The following is a 22,028-nucleotide window of genomic DNA, read 5'->3' on the forward strand; positions in this document are numbered from 1 at the left end:
GGTGCAGAGCCTGTCAGCAGCCTGCAGCTTACAGTACAGAGATGGGATCAAAATAGCGCCATGATTTTACAGCACAGCTAAGAATAGCTCACAGGTCAGACTCCTTCGGAAAGGTAGCCGGGAGATCAGCTGGAGCATGCGCGTTGGCATGGTCAGAGGAGCCAGGTAAACCCAGGGGAAAGGTCTGCAGGTTAACCAGCTGACCGGGATTTAGGAACGAGAAATGCTGAACCATGGCAGAGAGAGACAGAGAAGGGCAAGATGTGGGGCAGACCAAGCCTCCTCCCGGGTTGTGTCACCAGCTAAGATGGAGTGTTTTCACTGCAAGCCTTTTCCTCTTGGGATTTGATTTCTGTGATGCTTTGACAGGCAGCACTTTGCAGGCTCCCCTCTAGGGCAGTGGCCAGCATCAGCATGCGTGGGTGGGGCAGCATGCAGGCCATCTGCCAGGGTAAAGCCCTTCATTCCCAGCCAGCGAACACATCAGCTCTGTGACTCCACCCTCCAACGTGGTGTGGGGCTCTGGGTGACAACATAGAGGGTGCGAGACGGAGCCAGTCACAGAGTGGGGTTTGAACATACTTCCCGCTGGGGTCACAGTCAGAAGCAGCAGCCATTTTTCAAAAGTGTCCTATTTCCTGGCTATTTTACGTATTTCTTTCACCAGACTAGCCTATGCAACTGGACTCCTTCAGGATCATTTGCTTGCCAAGCACCACGTGGTCAACCAAGGCTGCTTTTCACTAAGCGCCATAACTGAGGCAAGTGTTAGTTACTTTCACTTGAACACCTTGTGAAAGGCCCTCGCAGGACCTGCAAAGAGCCATCTGCAGCTATGGCCAATACAAAATGGCTCCTACACCATACAGAAGGAGGTGACCCTCAGCTGAGCACAGCTCCAACTGCCTTGACAAACAGCAAGGGGCTTCCAGCCATGAGCAGCCCCCTAGAGCTTCTGCTAGCTTGGACAAGGGGGTGGCAGCTTCTAGCTCAGACTGGCCCCGTGCAGACCCTAGAAGCCTAGCCAGGGCGATGACTGCAGACAAGAGCAATTCAAGGGAGTTCTTATCAGCTTGGTCCAGGAGAGAATTCCTGACTGGTTCACCTTGGGGAGCTGCTGACTCCAGGCCATCAGGGTCCTGGTTCGGGTCTTGGCTGCAGTGATACGTAAGGACCAGACCACACCCAATGCAAGTCTGGGCCCTGGATGTAAAGGATTCTGCTAATGAGTTAATTAAGTCCAGGCTGAGGGCCTGAAATAAATAGGTCCAACTCCCATGGAAGCTGATGCTCACTTACGCCCTACTGCGCAGCTGATCAGTTCGAACTGGTTTTTAGTTTTTTAATCTGGTTAAAACTCTCCAGGGCCCTTTGAGCTGGGACCCAGCCCACTGAGCTTTACCCCAGAGCACACTGACCTGGCCACCTTTCCAAGCCCCTGGAGACAGCACGTGTGATGGGGATGCTGATGTCCACAGGTCTGGGCATTCTTACCTCACACTGATGTTGTGAGGGAGTGGGTCTGCTTGGTGCATAGGTCCCCCTGCTGGTGGCTGTGATGCATGGGCTTCAGTCTGCTGGCTGGTTCTGCTGTCCCAGGACCCTTCCTATTGCAATAATTCTTGAGATACTGGTGCCTCTGGATCCCAGCTGAAGGTAGGTTTGCACTAGTGGGAGTTGGGTCTCAGCAGGCTTTCTTACCCATCATCTGAAAGGAAGTAGAAAAGGCTCAGGCTGGTGTGTGAGACCAGCTCCGCAAAAATAATGTGCTTTCCCACTAGAGCGTCACAAGACCCTGAGAATGCCTGCTCTGCCCGGTATCAGATGCAGCGGTGGAACCATTTCAGGAGCCATCTCCTCTGCTAACAAGCTGGAAACAGGAGAAAAGCACATTACATAACTGGCCTTGCCTGTAAATTGCAGCACACTAGACTGTCTCCTGCGTTCTCTGCAGGACTGCTGGCATTAAAGAAATCCCCCTGCTTTTGAGCCCAGGAAGGTGAAAGGACTTCTCTGTGCATGGGGGATGCATTGCCAGCCTGCCTGAGCTGGCAGGAGGGGCCCAGTCCTGGTGGGCCTCTCCCACATCCTCCAGGGTGGCACAAACATCTCAAATTTAGGTCAAGTAGGGAGGAAATGCCTTTTTGCCCCACGGTGTCAGGCTGCAGCTTTGAAATGCACTGTGCTTATATGGAGGGTTGATTGCCTATATGAGCACCCAGCAGGGTGGAACCCCTGCTGGAGTACATGGCTGTGGGATCTATGCATACAGTCTGTGTGCAGGACATTGCATGTGTACGCACAAACTTACAGGCCCTTGCAATGCTCAGGGAACAACTGGTTGCTCCCCTTATTCATGGGGAGAAAAGATGTTTCCTGGGCCCGCTGTACCGTGGTGCAAGCAAAACCAACGTAAACAGGTTTAACCTGACATCAGAGCGTCTGCACACCATGCTGCACTCCTTGAGCTCTTCCATAGCATGTGCCCACGGCTCCAACAGCTTTTACATTCATGGTGTGTACTCCCTGAGGCTCAGGGTATCTCCTTTAAACCCAACAGCCCTAGTAAAAGGAGGACACAGGGAGGAAGCTTGCAGCCATGTCAACACTTTGTTTAATAACAAAGGCCACTTCTCAATGATACTATGCTACTCACTGTGCGTGGTAGGACTTGACAGCTTCTTGATCAGTTGTCCCCTTCCCTGTGTAGCTTCCACCCAGTCTCTGTAGAACTTTCACCTCCCACCAGCTCCATAGTATCATAGGACTGGAAGAGACCTCGAGAGGTCTTCTAATCCAGTCCCCTGCACTCAAGGCAGGATGAAGTATGATCTATTCTAGACCATCCCTGACAGGTGTTTGTCTAACCTGCTCTTAAAAATCCCCAATGAGGGAGATTCCTCACCCTCCCTAGGCAATTTGTTCCAGTGCTTAACCACCCTGACAGTTAGGAAGTTCTTCCTCATGTCCAGCCTAAGCCTCCCTTGCTGCAATTTAAGCCCACTGCTTCTTGTCTTATCCTCAGAGGTTAACAAGAACAATTCTTCTCTCTCCTCCTTGTAACAACCTTCTATGTACTTGGAAACTGTTCTCATGTCCCCTCTCAGTCTTCTTTTCTCCAGAATGAACAAACCCAATTTTTTCAATCTTCCCTCATAGCTCATGTTTTCTAGACCTTTAATCATTTTTGTTACTCTTCTCTGGACTTTCTCCAAACACTATCAATGCAGGTGCAAATATCCATGCATGCAGGTGTCCTAGTTGTGCGGAGACACTCAGCTCTTCTCTTGCACAGAGCTCCAAGTGCTTTACAGGAAGAAAGACTGAGGCACAGGGAGGATGTGACTTACCCAAGGTCACCCAGCAGCTCAGGGCCAGAACTGGGAAAGAACCCAGGTGTTCGGGCTCCAAGACCTGTCCACTGGCCAACACCACCTCCTCATCTTTTACGCTGGGCCCTGTGGTCTGGGCTGGTGTGACATAGGACTGTCTAATGTGCAAAGGCCTGGGGACACAGGCACTCCCTATGTGCAGTGCCCTCTTCCAGATAGAAACTGGGACAGGGGCTTATGCCAGGATAGCTTCAGGGACATGGCACAAGAGGTCACATGGTGAACCAAGCTCACGGGGCCCCCAGGGGGATCAGCTTTGCCAGGGCGGGTCCAATGTCTCACCCTTTTTCCTGGGGGCACTAGAGGCTCCATGGGAGAGTGTTTACTCCATGCTGGTTGCACTGGGCACAGGCTGTTGCCAGAGTGCCCTGAAGGCACCTATGAACTCTCACTCAAACCACATGACAGAAAGAAATGCAGGTCTCCGGTGCAAGGCTTAGCGAGGAGAGGGCTGGGGGCCACCACTGCAGCCTGCTGTAGCAAGAAGCTCTCGGGAGTGCAGGTGCACTCAGGACAGGCAACTGGCTCTCTTGGAAGGGCTCATTTGAAGAGCTGTTTGCCACACAGTGGAAGGAGACTTCGTTTTGTTTGCATGTTTTCGGACCTTGTTGGGAGATAATGTACAGAGCTTTAGCTCACTTCATCCAGAGAGCCTGGGAAGCTGAATGTTAGCAAGGCCAATGAAGTGAACATGATAATACAGCTCTCCCCACGGCCCACTCCCCCTACTCAGTGGGACTACTCCCCACCTACCCGCGCCTGCCACTCATCAGCCTCTGGTCCTTTCCAAAAGCTGTGTGTATAATGGGAGGCAGTAGCAACTCAGCAACCCACCTCCTTCCCCACCCCAGGCAGACGTAAAGCATCCCACTGCCTTCGGCCTCCTGGAGCCCTGGGCAGAGCAGATGTAAAATGCTGCTGTTCTCGTAAACATGCTGCCTCATGCAATGGGGAGGCCACTTCCCACTACCCTGCCAATGGGGCAGAATTCAGCAGAGGAAACTGGAGTCTGGGTAGCAGGCAAAGCTTCCTGACAGTGAAAGCTCTAGAGCCTGGCCTTCGTGGGCATTTGCCCCAACTCCAGTCACCTGCACCCACCCCTGGTGGGGACCCCCGGACAAACAGAGGAAGCTGCTCTAAGCCATAATCTGCACCCCTCCATTTCAAGCAGGGGAAAGCCCTGCTGGTGCAAACCGGGGCTTTACCTTTCAGCATTGGTGCAGCTACGGTGTTGGCACAAATTGTGGCTAATCCCAAGGTAGCCAAGACTGAGATCATGGACTAGCCTCCCAAGGGATAGGGGGAGGGCACTGAAAATGAGACTTGACAAGGTGTTAGAAACAGTACTGAAGAAAACAATGTGACCTGAGGTGGCCCCATTTGGAGATATACCAATCTCAGAACTGGAAGGGACTCTGAAAAGTCACCGAGTCCAGCCCCCTATCTTCACTAGCAGGACCAAGTACTGATTTTGCCCCAGATCCCCTCAAGGATTGAACTCACAACCCTAGGTTTAGCAGGCCAAGACTCAAAGCACTGAGCTATCCCTTGCACCCTCACCTCGGTCTCTCTGGTCCATGACCCATGGTTCACAAACATGGGGTTCCCCCTCCTGCATACAGAGTTACTGGCTGTCAGATAGGCTTCCAGAAGCATTTGAGCTATCTGTAGGAAACAGGCGCTTTGTCCCTGCCTCTCACAGGAAACAAAACCCATTTTGGCTGCACCCAGTTAAGATGGGCACAGAAACCAAAGGAAGGAGCAGCAAACACCAGGGCTTCACTGCTTTAATATGTACTGCGTTTCCCACCACCTCTGTGCCCTGAGTCAGCAATAACCACTCACACCCCACAATGTGTGTGTGTGTGGAATGCAGGTATATCTGAGCCTAAGAGTAGCAATCTCTTTCCTGGCCAGGCACAGCTGGGAGAGATGTGACCCATTGTCTCTCTCCCCCAAAATGGCACAGACAGAAGGTGCAATGGATTGCCAAAGGGCCAGATGCTCATCCTCTTACTCACATTGAATGGTACCTTCAGTGGGGCTATCCGCTAGGCAGAATGCTCCTTGGGGTGAGTATGGGGACCAGAATCTGGGCAAAGAGAATTTAATTTCTATAATCCCTGATCTGATGGCACTTAAAATAACAGCACGTCTAAGCAAAGATACTGCAGACACTGGTATAGCCTGCAGGAAAGGGGGATGCCACCACAAAGCCAGCATTGTCCCTCACCAAAGGTTCTGGAATCACTTGTGATTTTACTGATCAGAGACCAGAGAGAAAGGAGAGGTGATCCCCAAAACCCCACTGGTGACCGATCAAACTCTTAGAAAGCAATCCTACAGTGACTGTGCAGAGCCAGGGGTATTCTGGGGTGCAGTGTTTGACCAATAGAATTGCCCTGGCCTATTGGAGCAGATCCTTGCACATTTGTGTGCTCACAAAGGGTCTGTGTGGAACCAGTTGCAGGATCGGGCCCTAGGAGGGTAACAGTAGCTGACATAATATGAATGAATCTGTTTGGCAAGCATTTTGCAGAACTCTGGATATTAAACCTCTTTTCCAAAAAGGGATTTAGATTGAAAATTCCAGTTGCCATAGCAATGTAATGCTGCTCTTTCTTGTTTCATTTTTCTCCTTCTACTATTTCTGTATCTTAGCAGCCATTAGATAAAGTGCCAATGAGACAAACCTCGGGATTGTTTATGGTAAGAATGATTTTTGTGTGGTCTCCTTGTTGAATTGGACCCAAGAGGTTAAGGATTGCATTGTGTACGCTTCCAGGACCAGGACAGTGTCTATCAGTCTAAAGATGCTCATTGATAATCAATCATATTAATATTTAATGGCACTCAGAGAAGTCCCATGATATTTTTGCATGATATGCTGACAATCAAAAACCAGTATAATGACATTGCTTGTGCGTGTTCACACAATGCTCCTTCTGTCGGCGGAGCGTGTCCACAGTTGGTAGTCTAGCATCGACAGAGAGAGCAGTGCCCTGGGGGTAACTATCCCATTGTGTTCCTCGCCCCCTTCTGCAGCCAGGAGTTGTGGGAAGGTGGAATGGATTGCAGCACATCATGGTCCACATGGGCTCAATGTCCCATGATGCATTTTTTTTGTCCCATCATTCCATGGGTTTCCAACTGCATTTCATAGCATTTTTCAACAGTACCAGTTTAATATGCACCCGCCATCTCCGTCTGAAAGCTTGGATCCTGCAGTGCGCTTTACTGTTGCGATCACTGTTATCAACACATTGAGGATGGTCATGCAATATATGACGAGCTCAGACTCTTAATGAGAATCAGAGTTGCCTGACCTGTTGTGTGCCATGGAAACATACAACACCAGATTACTTTTGGCATTCCTGGAGCAGTTGAACTCGGTGGACCATAGCTTTAAGGCTCTGGAAACAAGCACTGAGTGGTGGGATTGCATCGTTATGCAGGACTGGATGACGAGCAGTAGATGCAGAACTTTTAGATGTGGAAAGCCACCTTCCAGTCAGTGCGTGCAGAGCTCGCCCCAGCACTGTGGCACAAGGACATCAAAATGAGAGCTGTCTTCTTGATGGAGAAGTGCATGGCGATCGCTGTGTGGAAGCTGGTGACTCCAGACTGCTACTGGTCAATCACAAATCAGTTTGGAGTTGAGAAGTCGACCATGGGGCTGCATTAACACAAGTATGCAAGGCTATTAATCGCATTCTGCTACAAAGGACTGTGACTCTTGGCAATGTGTGTGAAATAATGGTATAATGGGATAGCCTAATTTTGGCAATTAATTCATCTTTGACTACTAGCGGTAAATATGCCTAATGGGGGGACGTTAGATGGGGTGGGATTTGAGTTACTACAGAGAATTCTTTCCTAGGTGTCTGGCTGGTTAGTCTTGCCCACATACTCAGGGTTTAGCTGATCACCATATTTGGGGTCGGGAAGGAATTTTCCTCCAGGGCAGATGGGCAGATGCCCTGGGGGGTTTTCAACTTCCTCTACAGCATGGGGCATGGGTCACTTGCTGGAAGATTCTCTGCACCTTTAAGTCTTTAAACCATGATTTGAAGACTTCAATGGCTCAGACAGGTTTGATACAGGAGTGAGTGGGTGAGATTCTGTGGCCTGCATTGTGCAGGAGGTCAGACTAAATGATCATACTGGTCCCTTCTGAGTCTATGATTCTATGATGGCTTTGCAGCAATGGGATTTCCTAACTGCGGCGGTGCCACAGATGGCACATATATTCCAAGTTTGGCCCTGGACCATCTTGTGATGGAGTACATCAATAAAAAGGGGTACCTCTATGGTATTGCTGGCACTTGTGGATCACTGTGGGCATTTCACCAACAATGCGGGATGGTCCAGAAAGGTACATGGTGCATGCATCTTCAGGAACACTGACCTGTACAGAAAGTTCCAAGTAGGGACTTTCTTTCCAGACCAGAAGATTCCAGTGGGCGATGTTAAAATACCCATAGTAATCCTGGGAGACCAGCGTACCCCTTACTCCCATGGCTTGTGAAGCCTTATATGGGAAACCTGGACAGCAGCAAAGAGTATTTCAACAATAGGCTGAGCAGGTGCAGAATGACTGTAGAATGTGACTTTGGTAGATTAAAAGTGTGCTGGTGCTGCCTTTATGGCAGGTTAGACCTAAATGAGGAAAATATTCCTGTGGTCATAGCCTGCTGCACGCTCCATAATATTTATGAGGCTAAAAGTGAAAAGCTTCCCCCAGGGTGGATCACAGAGGCGGATTGTCTTGCTGCTGAATTTGAACAGCCAGACACCAGGGATATTAGAGGGGCACAAGAGGGGGGGGTGCTATTCAAATCAGCGAAGCTTTGAGGCAATTTTGACAATGAGAACCAGTAATGTTTTTTTCTATACAGCACTCTGTCATACTTTGTTAACTTGCCACCTTGCATGACCATTGTGATGATTCCTGATTGGGATTTGTAGTCAGCTAGTCTTGTACAATCCCTTCATCTACTTCTACAATATACAGAGCAAAGGATAGTTCTACCTCATATAACCGAGCAGCATCAACTCAAAAAGATCACTTACCACGGCTCTCCTCTCCTGCATCATATGCACTAGACGGACTGCTGGGACTGGCTAGACTCCTCCGGAGTGGAAAAGAGGTCCTGACTTGCCGCACCACCAGACAACCCTGCCATGTGCTCCATATCATCCTCCAATTCGACCGCCTCATTCATGACTATGTCCTTGGGGTTGAGTCCATTGTCCGCCACCTCCAGCCCTGCCGAAGTATCCATGGGTCTCTTGGCGATGGAGGATGCATCCAGCTCCTTACAGAAGTGGCAGGTCTTCAGTGCAGCACCAGAGCTACGGTTTGCCTCCCTTGCCTTCTGGTACACTTGCCTCAGCTCCTTTCTCTTCGCACAGCACTGATGTGTGTCCCGTTCGTAGCCCCTAACCAACATGGCACGAGAAATATGACCATATGTATGGAATTTCCTATGGCTGGAGTGAATCTTGAACTGCACAGCCTCCTCTCCCTACACTGCCAGCAGATCCAGCAACCCATCTGTGGTCCAAGTGGTGAGCGTTTGCTATGTGGAGCTGCCACAGTCAGCTGGGAAGATGCAATGAGAGCTCTCCACACCGAGCAAACCAAGTGGAATATTAAAAATTCCCAGGCCTTTAAAAGGGAAGGGGCGGATACCTGTGTGTAATTGGGTACAGGACAGTGGAGTTCAAACTGCTGACCAGAGCGGTCAGGATGGGCACAGTGGGATACTTTCTGGAGGCCATTTACAGTGACATAACCAAGCAGAAGAGTTTTGCTGGCAGAAGGAGCAGTCCAGCGTGTACACCTCCACTGTTTTGTCAATGAAACCTGACTTTTGTCAACAAAACTGTGTAGTGTGGACAAGGCCTGTGCCAACATCCAGATCCCACCTAAAGACCTTCCCTTTTCCAGTTTTGAATACAAGAAATGAGTCATTTCCATAAAAAACACCCCGGGCTATTCATTCTCTGGCCATGCCAGTGCCTCCTGTCTTTTCTGTGTCTGTCTTTTGGGCCCCAATCCTGCTATCAGATTCACATGGGTAGGGCCCCCCTGAAGCCAAAGGGAGGCCATGTGCATGTGTCTGAGTGCGTGGGTCTGATTCCAGGATTGGGCCTTAAAATTGTAAGCAACTTGGCAGGGATCAGCTTTAATTCGTGTCTTGTACAGTGCCTATGCTTAACAAGTGCTAAACAATTCCTACACTACAGGAATTGCAATACTGAATCGAATTCAGGGCTCATCTAGTGTCCCGTTTCCTACCATGGCCAGCATCTGATGCTTCAGAGGAAAGGGCAAAAACCCTGTAGTAGGTGTTTGTGAGAGCAGATATGCTATGACCACTGCTTAGCAAGCTGTTCGTAATTGTTTCATTGTTGCTTTATGCTTCCCTCCCTGTCTGTCTGTCTCCTCCTATTGGTTCTTGTTTCACACTCCAATTGTAAGCTCTTTGGACCAGGCCTGGTCTTTTTGTTACATGTGTCTAGCCCCTGGAACTGATCCCTGACTGGGTCCTCAGGCACTACTGCAATACCAGTAACTTAACCACCAGCAGTCAGAAGCTGGTTTATGCCTTAAACTCTCCTACTTCATCTGCCCACATCCTGGTTTATACATTAATATTTACTATACCAACTCTGGATAGTCTTGTTAGCCGCATAAACTGCCACCCTTTTTGGAATCATGCTACAGTCTTGCCCTCAATTATATCTTGTGGCAAGGAGTTCCACATACCAATTGTGCAATGTGTGAAAAATCATTAAATTTATCAGGTTTGAATTTCCTACTTTTCAGTTTCACTGAATGTGCCCTTGTTCTTGTGTTCTCCTAGACTCATAGACTTTAAGGTCAGAAGAGACCATCACGATCATCTAGTCTGATTTCCTGCATATCGCAGGCCACAGAACCTCACCCACCCACTCGCGTAATAGACTCCTAACCTCTGACTGAGTTACTGAAGTCCTCAAATCATGGTTTAAAGTCCTCAAGTTACAAAGAATTCATCATTTACACTAGTTTAAGCCTGCAAATGACCTGTGCCCCGTGCTGCAGAGGAAGGCAAAAAATCTGCTAATCTGACACAGGAGAAGATGCTGTCCCGATCCCAAATCGGCGATCAGTGACCCTAGGCATGTGAGCAAGACCCACCAGTCAGATACCTGGGAAAGAATTCTCTGTAGTAACTCAGAGCCCTCCCCCTTTAGTGTCTCACCTCTGGCCGTTGGGGATTTTTTATTCAAAGTTCTAATCTACCTTCTCTAGACCATTCACAATCTTGTATACCACTTCTACCCCAATATAACGTGATCCAGTATAACATGAATTTGGATATAACGTGGTAGAGCAGCGCTCCGGGTGGGGGGGCAGGGACTGCGCTCTCCGACGGATCAAAGCAAGTTCGATATAATGCAGTTTCACCTATAACATGGTAAGATTTTTTGGCTCCCGAGGACAGCGTTCTATTGGGGTAGAGGTGTACCTTTACTCTGTCTCCTTACGCATCTCCTCTCTAAGGCAAACAGTTCCATTTATTTCAATCTCTCTTCAAACGAGAGCTTCCCTGTGCCTCAGTCATTCTAGTCAGCCATCTCTGAGCCCCCTGGAATTCTGCTATATGAATAAAACAATAATAATAAAATAAATAATTACAAAAATCAATGGTATTAGTAATATGTATTTGTACTGTGGTAGCACTGAGAGACCCCCAATTGTGCCCTCCTGTGCTAATCATTCTGCTCTACACACACAAGTCCCTGCACGAAAGAAACGTGTCATGTCCATCAGTGAATGAAATGAAATGAAGTGGTGAATGAGTGACCTTATAACTGTTGTGTGGGAACAGACACAAAGTATTTGTCTTGTCTTCCAGAGAGCAGAGTCCCCTGCAAGCAGCCATTGGTACGTGCCCTGCCCAGAGAGACAGCAAGCCTGCCGTGGTTGCTGCTGCTCTGGGGCCCTGCTGCAGTAGTTCTGTGGCATTGTCTGCAGCCTGCAGAGTGGGATTCATGTGGAGAATACCAGGTTCCTGCATGATTCAAGGCAGTAGGAGCCTGGGCGGAGATATAAATCCAAGTCTCTGTGAAACCCTGGACAAATCACCACGGCAGAAGCTCAAAGGCAGGCTTGGCTAAGGCTGACCTGCCAGCCTGCCTCAGGCATGGCTTCCCTTTTGCATCCAAGAACCCGCCTCCAACTTACTTGGTCACACTTTAAGAAACAAGTTTCGTGTTTCAGGCAGATACAGGGAGCATATGTTACCCACTTCTGTGTGATCACAAGAATGTGTTTACAAGAAGGGACATTCCTCAGATCCAGTCCTACTAAAACATGGATCTAGCCACCAGAAACAAATGCCGCCTAATACCTACACAAAACACCCTGGGTCCGATCCTGTTACATTAAGGCCCATTCACACCATTCTGGCCTGAGGCCTAGAAAAATCAGGTATTTCATATCAATACAATGATGATTGATACTGTCATTATGTGTGAAAGAGGAAACGATTTCTAAGGTTTTTGAAGAACCCTAATTTATGGATAAAAGTTAACAAGCTCTCCAGAAATACAGTTTTTGATGTCGGAGTTGTTTTGGAGAGTAAATGAAGAATTGACAACACAGTGGCCACGAGGATACATCTTGAATGTAGTTGAGAAAAGATTTGATAAAGTACATACTGTAAAATGAGCATGTTTAAACTGCTATACAGGAGAGAGAAAGAAATATAAGTGCCCAACACATCCATTTCTACCAGCCAAAAAGAGCTCACGTTCTCTTTTACCTCTGCCAGACCTCTTTGGGTGAGTTCAGTCCCAGACTCCATACACAAGATCCTTCACGTTGTCTTTCTTTGGGGCCGTTGTGGCCCCAAAGAAAGACACTTTAATGATAGACTCCACTTTACCTAACATGGATAACACTATTAGGAAACAGGACTCCAGGTTAGATGCAACGTTACGTTCTCTTGTTAATGTAGTAACTGAACCCAGTGAGAATATATGCACCCTTATCTTCGAGGTGAAAGGCTGCAAGAGCAATCTGGTTCCCATTGCATGACTGTGTCCTGGGCAGGTTATACCGGTCTCTGACAAAGATCTGAGTATTCCATGACTCTTGCATATTAACAGCAATTGTCCTGCCAATAAGGTATTTCTGGACTCAATTAAAATGTATTGAATTGAGACAGACTGGCTGGATGGGACTTGAGGAGAAACAAGGAAGTGGTGAGCCCTTCAGGAGGATAGAAGACTGCAGGGGATGATGCTAGAGGCACCCACTGCAGGGGGTGTTCTGACATCTTAACTGAGGACCTGTCAATCGTGGCTGCAACCCTTAGGCGATGTCTACACTACCACTTATGTTGGCAAAACTTATGTTGCTCAGGGAGCTTCTCCCACCGACATAGCTACTGCTGTTCGTTGGGGGTGGTTTAATTATATTGACAGGAGAGCTCTCTCCTGGCTACACAAGAGATCTTACATCAGTATAGCTGAATCGGTCCAGCTCTGTGCTGTGCAATGCCTCTCCACCTGCAGTACAATGCATTCATCATCAAGGGATCAATCCTGCAAGGTGCTGAGCAGTCTGACCCTGATCCAGCAACCCAATAGGACTAAAAACGTGCTCAAACTTAAACACATGCTTACGTGCTGTGTTGGGTTGGGGTCAAAGTGCTCACTGCTTTGCAGGTTCAAGATCTTGGTGAAATATTGATATTGAATTCAATTCTGTGCTAAGGCCATGATCAATATTTAGACACACAGCAAGTCTGATGTTCCAATTTTTAAAAATGTTGAACCAGAGACACACAAAATATTATAAAGCCAGTAAAAAAAAATTAAAATTGGTTAATTTTAAATGCTTCTAACTTGTAATTTATCAATAAAATAATTTAAAATTTTCACAGAAATTTTTCTAGACGTTTCACAGAGCGTTGAGAGTTTGGAAAGAAATATTTTGTTGTTCTTAGAAAAAAATCCCTGGAATTAATCCCCAGCATTATTTAAAGCAAACTTCCACCATATGGAACCAAGGCCACCATCTCCATAATTCAACTTTGTTATATCCTTGATCCCACTTGAAACAGCTGATTCAGTCCTTACTGATCTCAATTTGCACATTTTTGGACAGTGGATTCTGAGAGAAGCAGTGTATTTTAAAGACATGTAAGGTAGGAGCCAGCTCTGAATGAAAGAGCTAATAGTGACACTGACTGTGCCCAAGCTCTGGGCCTGGTGGTGGGATTATTTGTCACATGGAGTGGATGTGGAATTTGGGGAAGATGCCCTCTTCCCTGTGCATGAGGCCTAGCAGACTGGTCACACACAGACGTCAGCAGGAGCAGCTGCAAGGTGGGAAAACATGGGAGTAGAGGGGGCAGGAGGAGCTGAACTTATCATTTCCCTCCTGAGGAGCTTTGGAGAATGCAGTCCCTGCAGCTAAGTAAGTTTAACACATTGTCTAACAAGCACAATAGTGTTCATGTTATTGATTTGGGGCTTAACACAGCTTCAACGGAGTCGATGGGAGCCTGGCCTGGCCCTTGTTCCTGGGTCACAGACATCTTGCCAGACTGAGGGCTGAATGGGGAATTTGCCACGGACTGCAAGGAATGCCCCTGTAACACTGAATGCAGTGATGGAGGGGGTGAGTGCCAAACTCTGGGCAGACTGTTAGGAGGCAGGGCACAAACCTCAAATAGGTGGTGAGTTCAATATTTAAACTCCACCAACCAATTATCATGTGTAAACTCTTCAGACACTATAACAGACTTAACACAGAGTCACAAACAGTTCCCCCCTCCCCCACCCTTGGGTACTTGCATCTATCTCGCACCCACATGAGCCTATCTTTGTGATAGATAGTCCCCAACACCAAGGATCACAGCAATATTCAGGTTACTCCCAGCCCCAAAGGACTAGTCACTTACCCAGGTCAATTGCACCTCAGATCACACACCAAAGACAACGTTTGCAGCCAATCCTATAATAAACTACCTACAGATTCATTAAATAGGAAAATGAAACCAGAGAGTTATTTACAAGGTTTAAGGAGGTAAACATAGATACACAAATGAGCTACAATCTTAAGCTTCTGTAATCAACAAGCTCTGTATGTCCTTTAGGGCTAACCTAGGCTAAGCAGCTGCGGATCTCTTGCTCATGCCTACAAACACTTTGCCCCTCAGAGTCCAAGCAGCACAGAGATACCAAATTCTTTTTGTTTGGGGTTTTTGTCTCCCTCCTGCCCTGTACTCTGAGCTGCAAACTTAGCTGGTAGGGAGAGGAGATGGAGAGAGTCCACTTGCATGACTCACCTTAAGGAGGAGGAGAAGAGCCGAACAACAGAAGTCTTGTGTCCTGTTTCTGACAATATGCAAGGAGATTCTAGCTGCAATGTCCCACAGTACTCGGGCTGGTATCAATGGACCTTTCCTTTTGGAAAGGGTGTAACATTTCCTGTTGAAGAGCAGCCCTTCACGCTAATTTGTCTCTCTTGTCTGGTGATCTACACAGTCAGAAAGGCTCACAACACAACGGCTCAGATATTACCTGGGATACAAACGTTACAAGTGAGATTAATGCAGGCAGCAGCTCACAAGCATTCAATGAAGTCTAAACCTGAAACACATTCTTATCATTCTAATACCTATTTTAACAACACTAACACACAGGTGAGCCAGCCTGATTCCAGCTCTGTATTTGTCAGGGTTCAACTGAGACATGGGGACCTTGGCATGAACTGGCCATGATCTGCTGGTGTCACAGCTCCTAAAAAAAACAAATTGCAACTACCTTTAATATGGACAGACAGTCCACAGAAACTACAGATTAAAAAAAAAAAAATCAAAACCTTTTTTTTAAACCAAGTGGTAAGCTGGTGCGTACCCTGTAAAGTGTTAAAAGAAACGCAGATAGTGTGGAGGTTTAGCAAAGATCTCATTACGTTTCAGATTCCTCAAATCTCTAACAAGAAAAAAATGTAGGTGTGGGAGTTAAAATTATGGTGGGAGAAGCTTTACCACCTACACAACAAAAATGCCCCCTGCTGTTTGATTTGTAAACTGCCAACTACACTTTGTGTAAATAACATTTGTAATCTGTAAACTCTGTGGGGCAGGGACTGTCTTTGAAGAGCGCCCAGCACAATGAGGCTTGGGATCTCCGCGCACTACTGAATTATAACCATTACAATTATGTATTTTAAGGTTGCAAAGTCAAGCTCTCAAAAGTTAGGTAATGTCAGTTTTACAGTTGTCTGTGAAAGGTTAATTCAGCCCCCTTGTGTGTAGGCCTTATGATTAAGCCTGCAATTTAGTCATGGAGGTCACGGAATCCATGACTTCAGAAGACCTCCGTGACTTCTGCCAGCACCAGCTGGGAACTGCAGGGTAGCCCCGCAGCTCCCTGCCACTGCTCCCAGCCACCATGGGCAGCAGGGGGTATCCACTGCTCCCAGCCACCATGGGCGGCAAGAGGGACCCCCACTGCTCCTGGCTGCTGTGCATGGCAAGAAGGACCCCTGCCGCTCCCTGCCCATGCGGGGGTTGGGGGGACCCAGCATCTGGTGCAGGGCCATCCCAAGGGGGGAAGGCCCAGGACACAGGCGCAGAGTTTCCAATCTGCTGGAGGGTGCTCCCCCCGACCTCCGCCCAGACCTTCCCTCCAGGCCCCACCCCGCCCTGCTTCTTCCCATCCCCACTCCATCCCCACCACACCTCTTCCCTCCCCAATTCCACCCCCTCCCCCAAGTGTGCTGCGCCCTTCCTCCTCTCCCCTCCCCCCAGCACCTTCTGGTGCCATGTAACAGCTGAGCCATGGTAGGAGGTAGGTGCTGAGAAGGAGGGGGAGGCACTGATCAGTGGGGCCCACCGGCAGGCAGGAGGTGCTGGGGGGAAGGGGAGGTTCTGGTAGGTGGACTGCTGGTGGCTGCTGCTCACCTCCTCATCCTTCCTCCACCCACCGCTCTCCTCCTCGCTATCTACCCCTCCACCTGCCTCCCCCCCGCCCACCTGCCGCTCACCTCCCCACGATTGTATCGACGCGCGGGGCCCAGGGCGATTGCCCCAGTTTGCCATACCCAAGGGACAGCTCTGCCTGCCCCCATAATGGAAATAAGGCATAATTTTTTAACAGCGAGAGCAATTAACCACTGGAACAATTTATCAAGGGTCAGGGTGGATTCTCCATCATTGATGATTTTTAAATCACAATTGGATATTTTTCTAAAAGATCTGCCCTAGGAATTAATTGAGGGAAATTCTCTGGCCTGTGTTATACAGGACATCAGATTAGATGATCACAACGCTCTCTTCTGGGCTTGGAATTTATGAAAAATCCCATCATGCCTTATCTCCCTCTGTTCCTGTCCTCCCCAGTCTGCCCTGTCCTCCTCTGCTTCTGTCCTTCCCCACCCTGCTCCTGTCTGTGCTCCTCACCCCTCTGCATTCAAGTTAAGGTGCTTCTTCCTTCTTCTCCATGCTGCCTGTACACTACCAGGGAGCATCTGAAGAGAAAAGGAGAGACAGTCTCCCTGCTCTAAGTTCTAGTACCACAGTGGCTCCTGAGGCCCACGAATAGCAATTGCAGGGAAAGTAGTGCTAACCGCTGGAGCCCTGAACTGGAGCACTACCAGGACAGATGCAATGTTTGGAAAATATAGCTGCTAAACTCTAACAAGCCTCTTCTGAGCATGTGTACTTGGTGATTTCCAGAGAGCTGCAATTCTGCCAAATGTTCATAATGCAGCAAAAAGCAGCTTTCTAACTCCAGAATGACACCTCTGCTCCAGTCAAATTTCAAAGTCCCTACTGCAAAGATTTGCTACAATTTTTCAACAAAACCACTATAATAATTTTTTTAACCTTGGCAAAACAACCTATTTTCTTCTAACCGTGTTCTCAGAAATGACAGAATTATTTTTGCTGAAGCATTCCAGAAAAATTTAGCCTGAAGCAGACACCAGCATGGAAAAAGTCAGCCCAAACAGTTAAAATTTGGCGAAATACAAGGAAATGGAAACAGTGTCTTCCTTACAGCAGAAAGTGTTAGGCAACCTTAATTATAGGTGTTGCTGCCTGCTTCCTGTTAATACTAATAATTTTCGGATTAGATCCTAAAAGGCACTAAACACAAATACAATACTGGAATTATAAGAATTCACAATTTCAATATCAAACACATTTGAAAGTATATTTTAATGACAACCTAAAAATATAAAGAACATATGCATATTACTCGTTTTATACTTGAGGGTTGAAGAGTCTCTTATTTAAGAAGCTCTGTCATCTAAAAATACTCCTGCAGCTATATCTTACTAATATAATTTCAAAAATGATAAAGAATAATTCTGAGTAAGATATATTTTTTGTACTTCACATTTTTAGTTAATTTTAGTGCTGGTGAAAAGTGCTGACTAACATCCATGAGGACTGAAGACCTCCATTTCTCCACAGAACAGGTTCTAGGTGCCATGCAATGAAACCATTCAAGTAAAGTTCTGATTAAAAGCAACACAAAAGTTGGCATGACAGACAAGTGTAACCTGGAACAGCATGTGCATTCACTGACAGAGCTCTGAGCATAAACTTGTCAGTGTTGATTTGCTTAACATAAGAACGGCCATACTGGGTCAGATCAAAGGTCCATCTAGCCCAGTATCTGTCTACCGACAGTGGCCAATGCCAGGTGCCTCAGAGGGAGGAAACATAACAGTCAATGATCAAGTGATCTCTCTCCTGCCATCCATCTCCATCCTCTGACAAACAAAGGCTAGAGACACCATTCCTTAACCATCCTGGCTAATAGCCATTTATGGACTTAACCTCCATGAATTTATCCAGTTCTCTTTTAAACATTGTTATAGTCCTAGCCTTCACAACCTCCTCAGGCAAGGAGTTCCATGAGCTGACTTTGCGCTGTGTGAAGAAGAACTTCCTTTTATTTGTTTTAAACCTGCTGCCTATTCCTTTCATTTGGTGACCCCTAGTTCTTGTATTATGGGAATAAGTAAATAACTTTTCCGTATCCACTTTCTCCACATTATTCATGATTTTATATACCTATTCAATCCCGCGTAGTGTCCTCTTTTCCAAGCTGAAGGTCCTAGCCTCTTTAATCTTTCCTCATATAGGACCCTCTCCAAACCCCTAATCATTTTAGTTGCCCTTTTCTGAACCTTTTCTAGTGCCAGTATATCTTTTTTGAGGTAAGGAGACCACATCTGTACACAGTAATCGAGATGTGGGCATACCATGCTTCTAGGCAAAACTATAGGCTTCCAACTTATCTGGGTATCAGATTCAGCCCAAATACTTTATACAGAGTAGTCAACATAAGATATGACATAAATGGCATTAGAACACTTTTTATTTTGGAAGGCTGTCCCTAAAATATGCTATTTAAGGGTGAAAAGAGAATAGTGACAGGTTTGTATAATTTTTGGTGGTGCCCAGAACAGGTCCAAGTCCTGTCCCCCCACCCCCACCCCTGCCTAAGACTCTGGGAGGGAGTTTGGGTGCGGGAGGTGTGTGGGCTTTGGGAGGGAGTTTGGATGCAGGAGGGGTGTGGGCTCTGGGAGGGAGTTTGGTGCGGGAGGGGTGTGGGCTCTGGGAGGGAGTTTGGGGTGCAGGCTCTGGGAGGGGGTTTGGGGTGCTGGAGGGGTTTGGGCTCTGGGACAGAGTTGGGTGTGGGTTGCAGGCCCTGGACTGGGGCAGTGGGTAAGACAGGAGGTAATTGTCCTGATCTGTTCAGCACTGGTGAGGCATCAGCTGGAGTACTGTTCCAGTTATGGGTGCCAAACACTGGGAGTGATGTAGACAAATTGGAATGTTCAGAGGAGAGCAAAAAAATGATAAAAGGTTCAGAAACCCTGACCTACAAGGAAAGGTTTAAAATATAGGTATGCTTAGTCTTGCAAAAAGGAGTCTGAGACATGTCCTGATAACAGTCTTCAAATATGATAAGGACTTTTATAAGGAGAATGGTGAACAATTGTTCTCCCATCCACTGAAGGTAGGACAAAGAGTAATGGGGTTAATCTGCAGGAAGTGAGATTTAGGTTAGATAGTAGGAAAATCTTTCTAACTATAAAGGATAGTTAAGCTCTGGAACAGGCTTCCAACGGAGGTTGTGGAATCCCCAAGGCTGGAGGATTTTAAGAACAGGTTAGACAATATACGTAGACCATCCCTACCAGGTCCTGCCTCAGCGCAGGGGGCTGGACTAGATGACCTCTTTAGGTCCCTTCCAGCCCTGACATTTCTAAGAGTCTATGTCAACAAAATAATTCTAAGACAAATAGTGCATAAATAACACTTATTTTCTTCCTTACTAGTATTGGTAATAACAAGGGATAGATGTTTCCTACTATGTGGAAACTTTTCTCACTAAAGATACTCACTTTGTAGTTATTTTCCTACTTTGTTTTGCCAAATTGTGTGTTGTACGTGATTGAAGAGTTGCACAGGTACTTAAGTGATGAGATGTTGATAACAGGGTCTCTGAGTGTTTGAGCGATGTGTTATTGATATCTTGTTGTGAATGGTGCAAAGCAAGGATACAACATCCTGCAAAGGTCATGGAGAATCTTGTCTGTCTCACACGTAACCATGTTTGTGGTTCTTGAAATGGTCTGATCTAGCAGGTTCACTTACAGTGCTGGTGAATCCTTGTATATGGACATGAGTGTGAGACTCCATCACTTCTATTTTGTTTAACTGGTTGAGTGTGCTTTCATCTGATAATCTGCTACTGGAGTTCTAGAATAAGACAGTATGTTCCAGCTCTCTCAGACTACTCCTGCAGTTGAATTAAGTTTCTTTCTGAAGAAGCTGTGACTCTGACCAGGGGTGCTGGAGAGCAATTAAACCAAACGTAAACCCGGCATATAATGGAAACCTTGTCAAGCCAAGGGGGTGTGGCAGGACCCATGACTCTGACATCTTAAATAAAGGCTAGTGCAAATACAATAATTTATCATTTGCTAATTTAAATCCCTGGCTCAATCAATTTCAGTTTGCTCATTTTGAAAGTTATTTAAACTAAACTCTGCTTAAAACATACACCCAAGCAACCTCACTGATTTAAATATGGTTGCCTGGAAAGTGATGGCAGGATTTGACTCATTTATGTTTAAATGAGTATTTGCTTCTCCCCAACCTTCCTCTAATTTGATCCGGCAGTGAAGTCAGAATCTGAATCAGGACATGACATTAATTTCCAGGATGTGAGATTGTAAAGTTTCAAAACAGAATTATGACAGACTTTTCTGCACAATCAAGATGGAAAAAGCTTTTATTCAACCCTTAAAGGCTGAAATAATAGCAATGGGAATTCAAAAAACGACTGGCCAAATACACTGGTTTTGGATGAGTTCTTTTTTCCCTAATTTAACTATTATTAGAAAACACCATGGCAAAATATCCCCCACCCCACCCCCTTTCATTTAAACTAGTCCTAAATCAGAACTTACTCTTAGCAGCAAAAATGATCTTACCTGCCGTGTTTCATTTCCTTTCGGAAACTTTAAATGTTGATTCTTCCCTGCACAAAGAAAAAACTGGTTAAAACGGGACCGTGCCCTTTTAGAAAATTACACAGACACTGCCCTGTGGAGCTTTATAATCCCTCCATGGAAATGAAGAGATCAGCATCTGAATGCAATGCAAAATGAATCCAGAATACAAAATGATTTGCAGGCTTCTCTAAACGTTTGCATTATTTATTTGAATTACTGTTCAGTTGGGTTGGTGGCATTTTCCTTGTGCTTCAGCTCCCCTCCTTCGTTAGAAAAATAAAATAACGAGAGAATTTGCAGTTTGCAAAAGAGGTCGGGGGGAGGGGAAGAAACGGAGTCGATGCAGAGGGAAATCGAAGTAAAAGTACCAATCGCATTGCTCCAGAAATGGAATCTGCTTGGCTGTACCGAAGCCTGCTTGTTCGCAGCCAGTGTGGAAAGTGCTGCTTGCGGGCCGCAGAGCGGAGCGGACGGGCGGCAGAGCCCATAGTGCTGACGTTGGAGGCCCAGCCCTAGCGAGGCTGCAGAGGGTAAGTGGTACGGCGCTGGCGGGCCGTGGGGGCGGGGAAAGCGGCCCTGGAAGCTCCCTGATTGCCGGAGCGCAGCTGCCAGTCCGCCCGGCTCCCCCAGTCGAGCGGAGCACTAGTGCCCGCGCCACACTTCTCGTCTCGCCGAGCCGGAGTGCGAGCCGAGCGTGCCCGGCAGCAGCCCCGCGCCCGGACGGAGCAGCGCGCAGCAGCCAGCCCGCCCCAGCCCAGCCCAGCCCGCCAGCCCCTTTCGATGGAGGAGCAGCAGCACCACCACCACCACCACCACTACTACTACTACAACCACAACCACCACCAGCGCCTCCCGCAGAGCCCCTACCTGCAGCACGCGGCCGAGCCCGGCCCCAAGGCCGCGCCGAAGCCGCTGCCGAAACATGAGCACAAGCACGCGGGCCCGCAGCACCAGGACACGCCGAGGAAGAAAACAGGTGCGGGAGAGCGGGCCGGGGCTGCGCTGGAACTCGGGCCGGGGGAGGCCCGGGAGCGGGGGCAGGGGTCGGGCTGGCGCGGGGGAGGCCCGGGAGCGGGCCTGGG

At 47.5% G+C, this 22,028-nt stretch overlaps 1 protein-coding gene and 1 long non-coding RNA gene across 2 annotated transcripts in view; one reads left to right on the top strand and one right to left on the bottom strand.

Moving 5' to 3' along the window:
• Positions 1–244: 244 nt before the first annotated feature.
• Positions 245–21,901, bottom strand: LOC116829751 (uncharacterized). Its single transcript, XR_004374800.2, has 3 exons — positions 21,814–21,901; positions 20,926–20,972; positions 245–1,708 (listed from the first exon to the last, which is right to left on the bottom strand). It is a non-coding gene; the product is annotated as an uncharacterized LOC116829751 (long non-coding RNA).
• NUFIP2 (nuclear FMR1 interacting protein 2) overlaps positions 21,581–22,028 on the top strand; it is a 30,719-nt gene continuing 30,271 nt past the window's right edge. The window contains exon 1 of the mRNA XM_032788762.2: positions 21,581–21,922. Coding sequence (XP_032644653.2) covers positions 21,727–21,922 — 196 coding nt within the window. The 5' untranslated portion in view covers positions 21,581–21,726. The remainder of the gene's footprint in view (positions 21,923–22,028) is intronic.

This window comes from Chelonoidis abingdonii, chromosome 20 (genome assembly GCF_003597395.2).
Source record: "Chelonoidis abingdonii isolate Lonesome George chromosome 20, CheloAbing_2.0, whole genome shotgun sequence".
In the NCBI taxonomy this organism is placed as follows: Eukaryota; Metazoa; Chordata; order Testudines; family Testudinidae; genus Chelonoidis; species Chelonoidis abingdonii.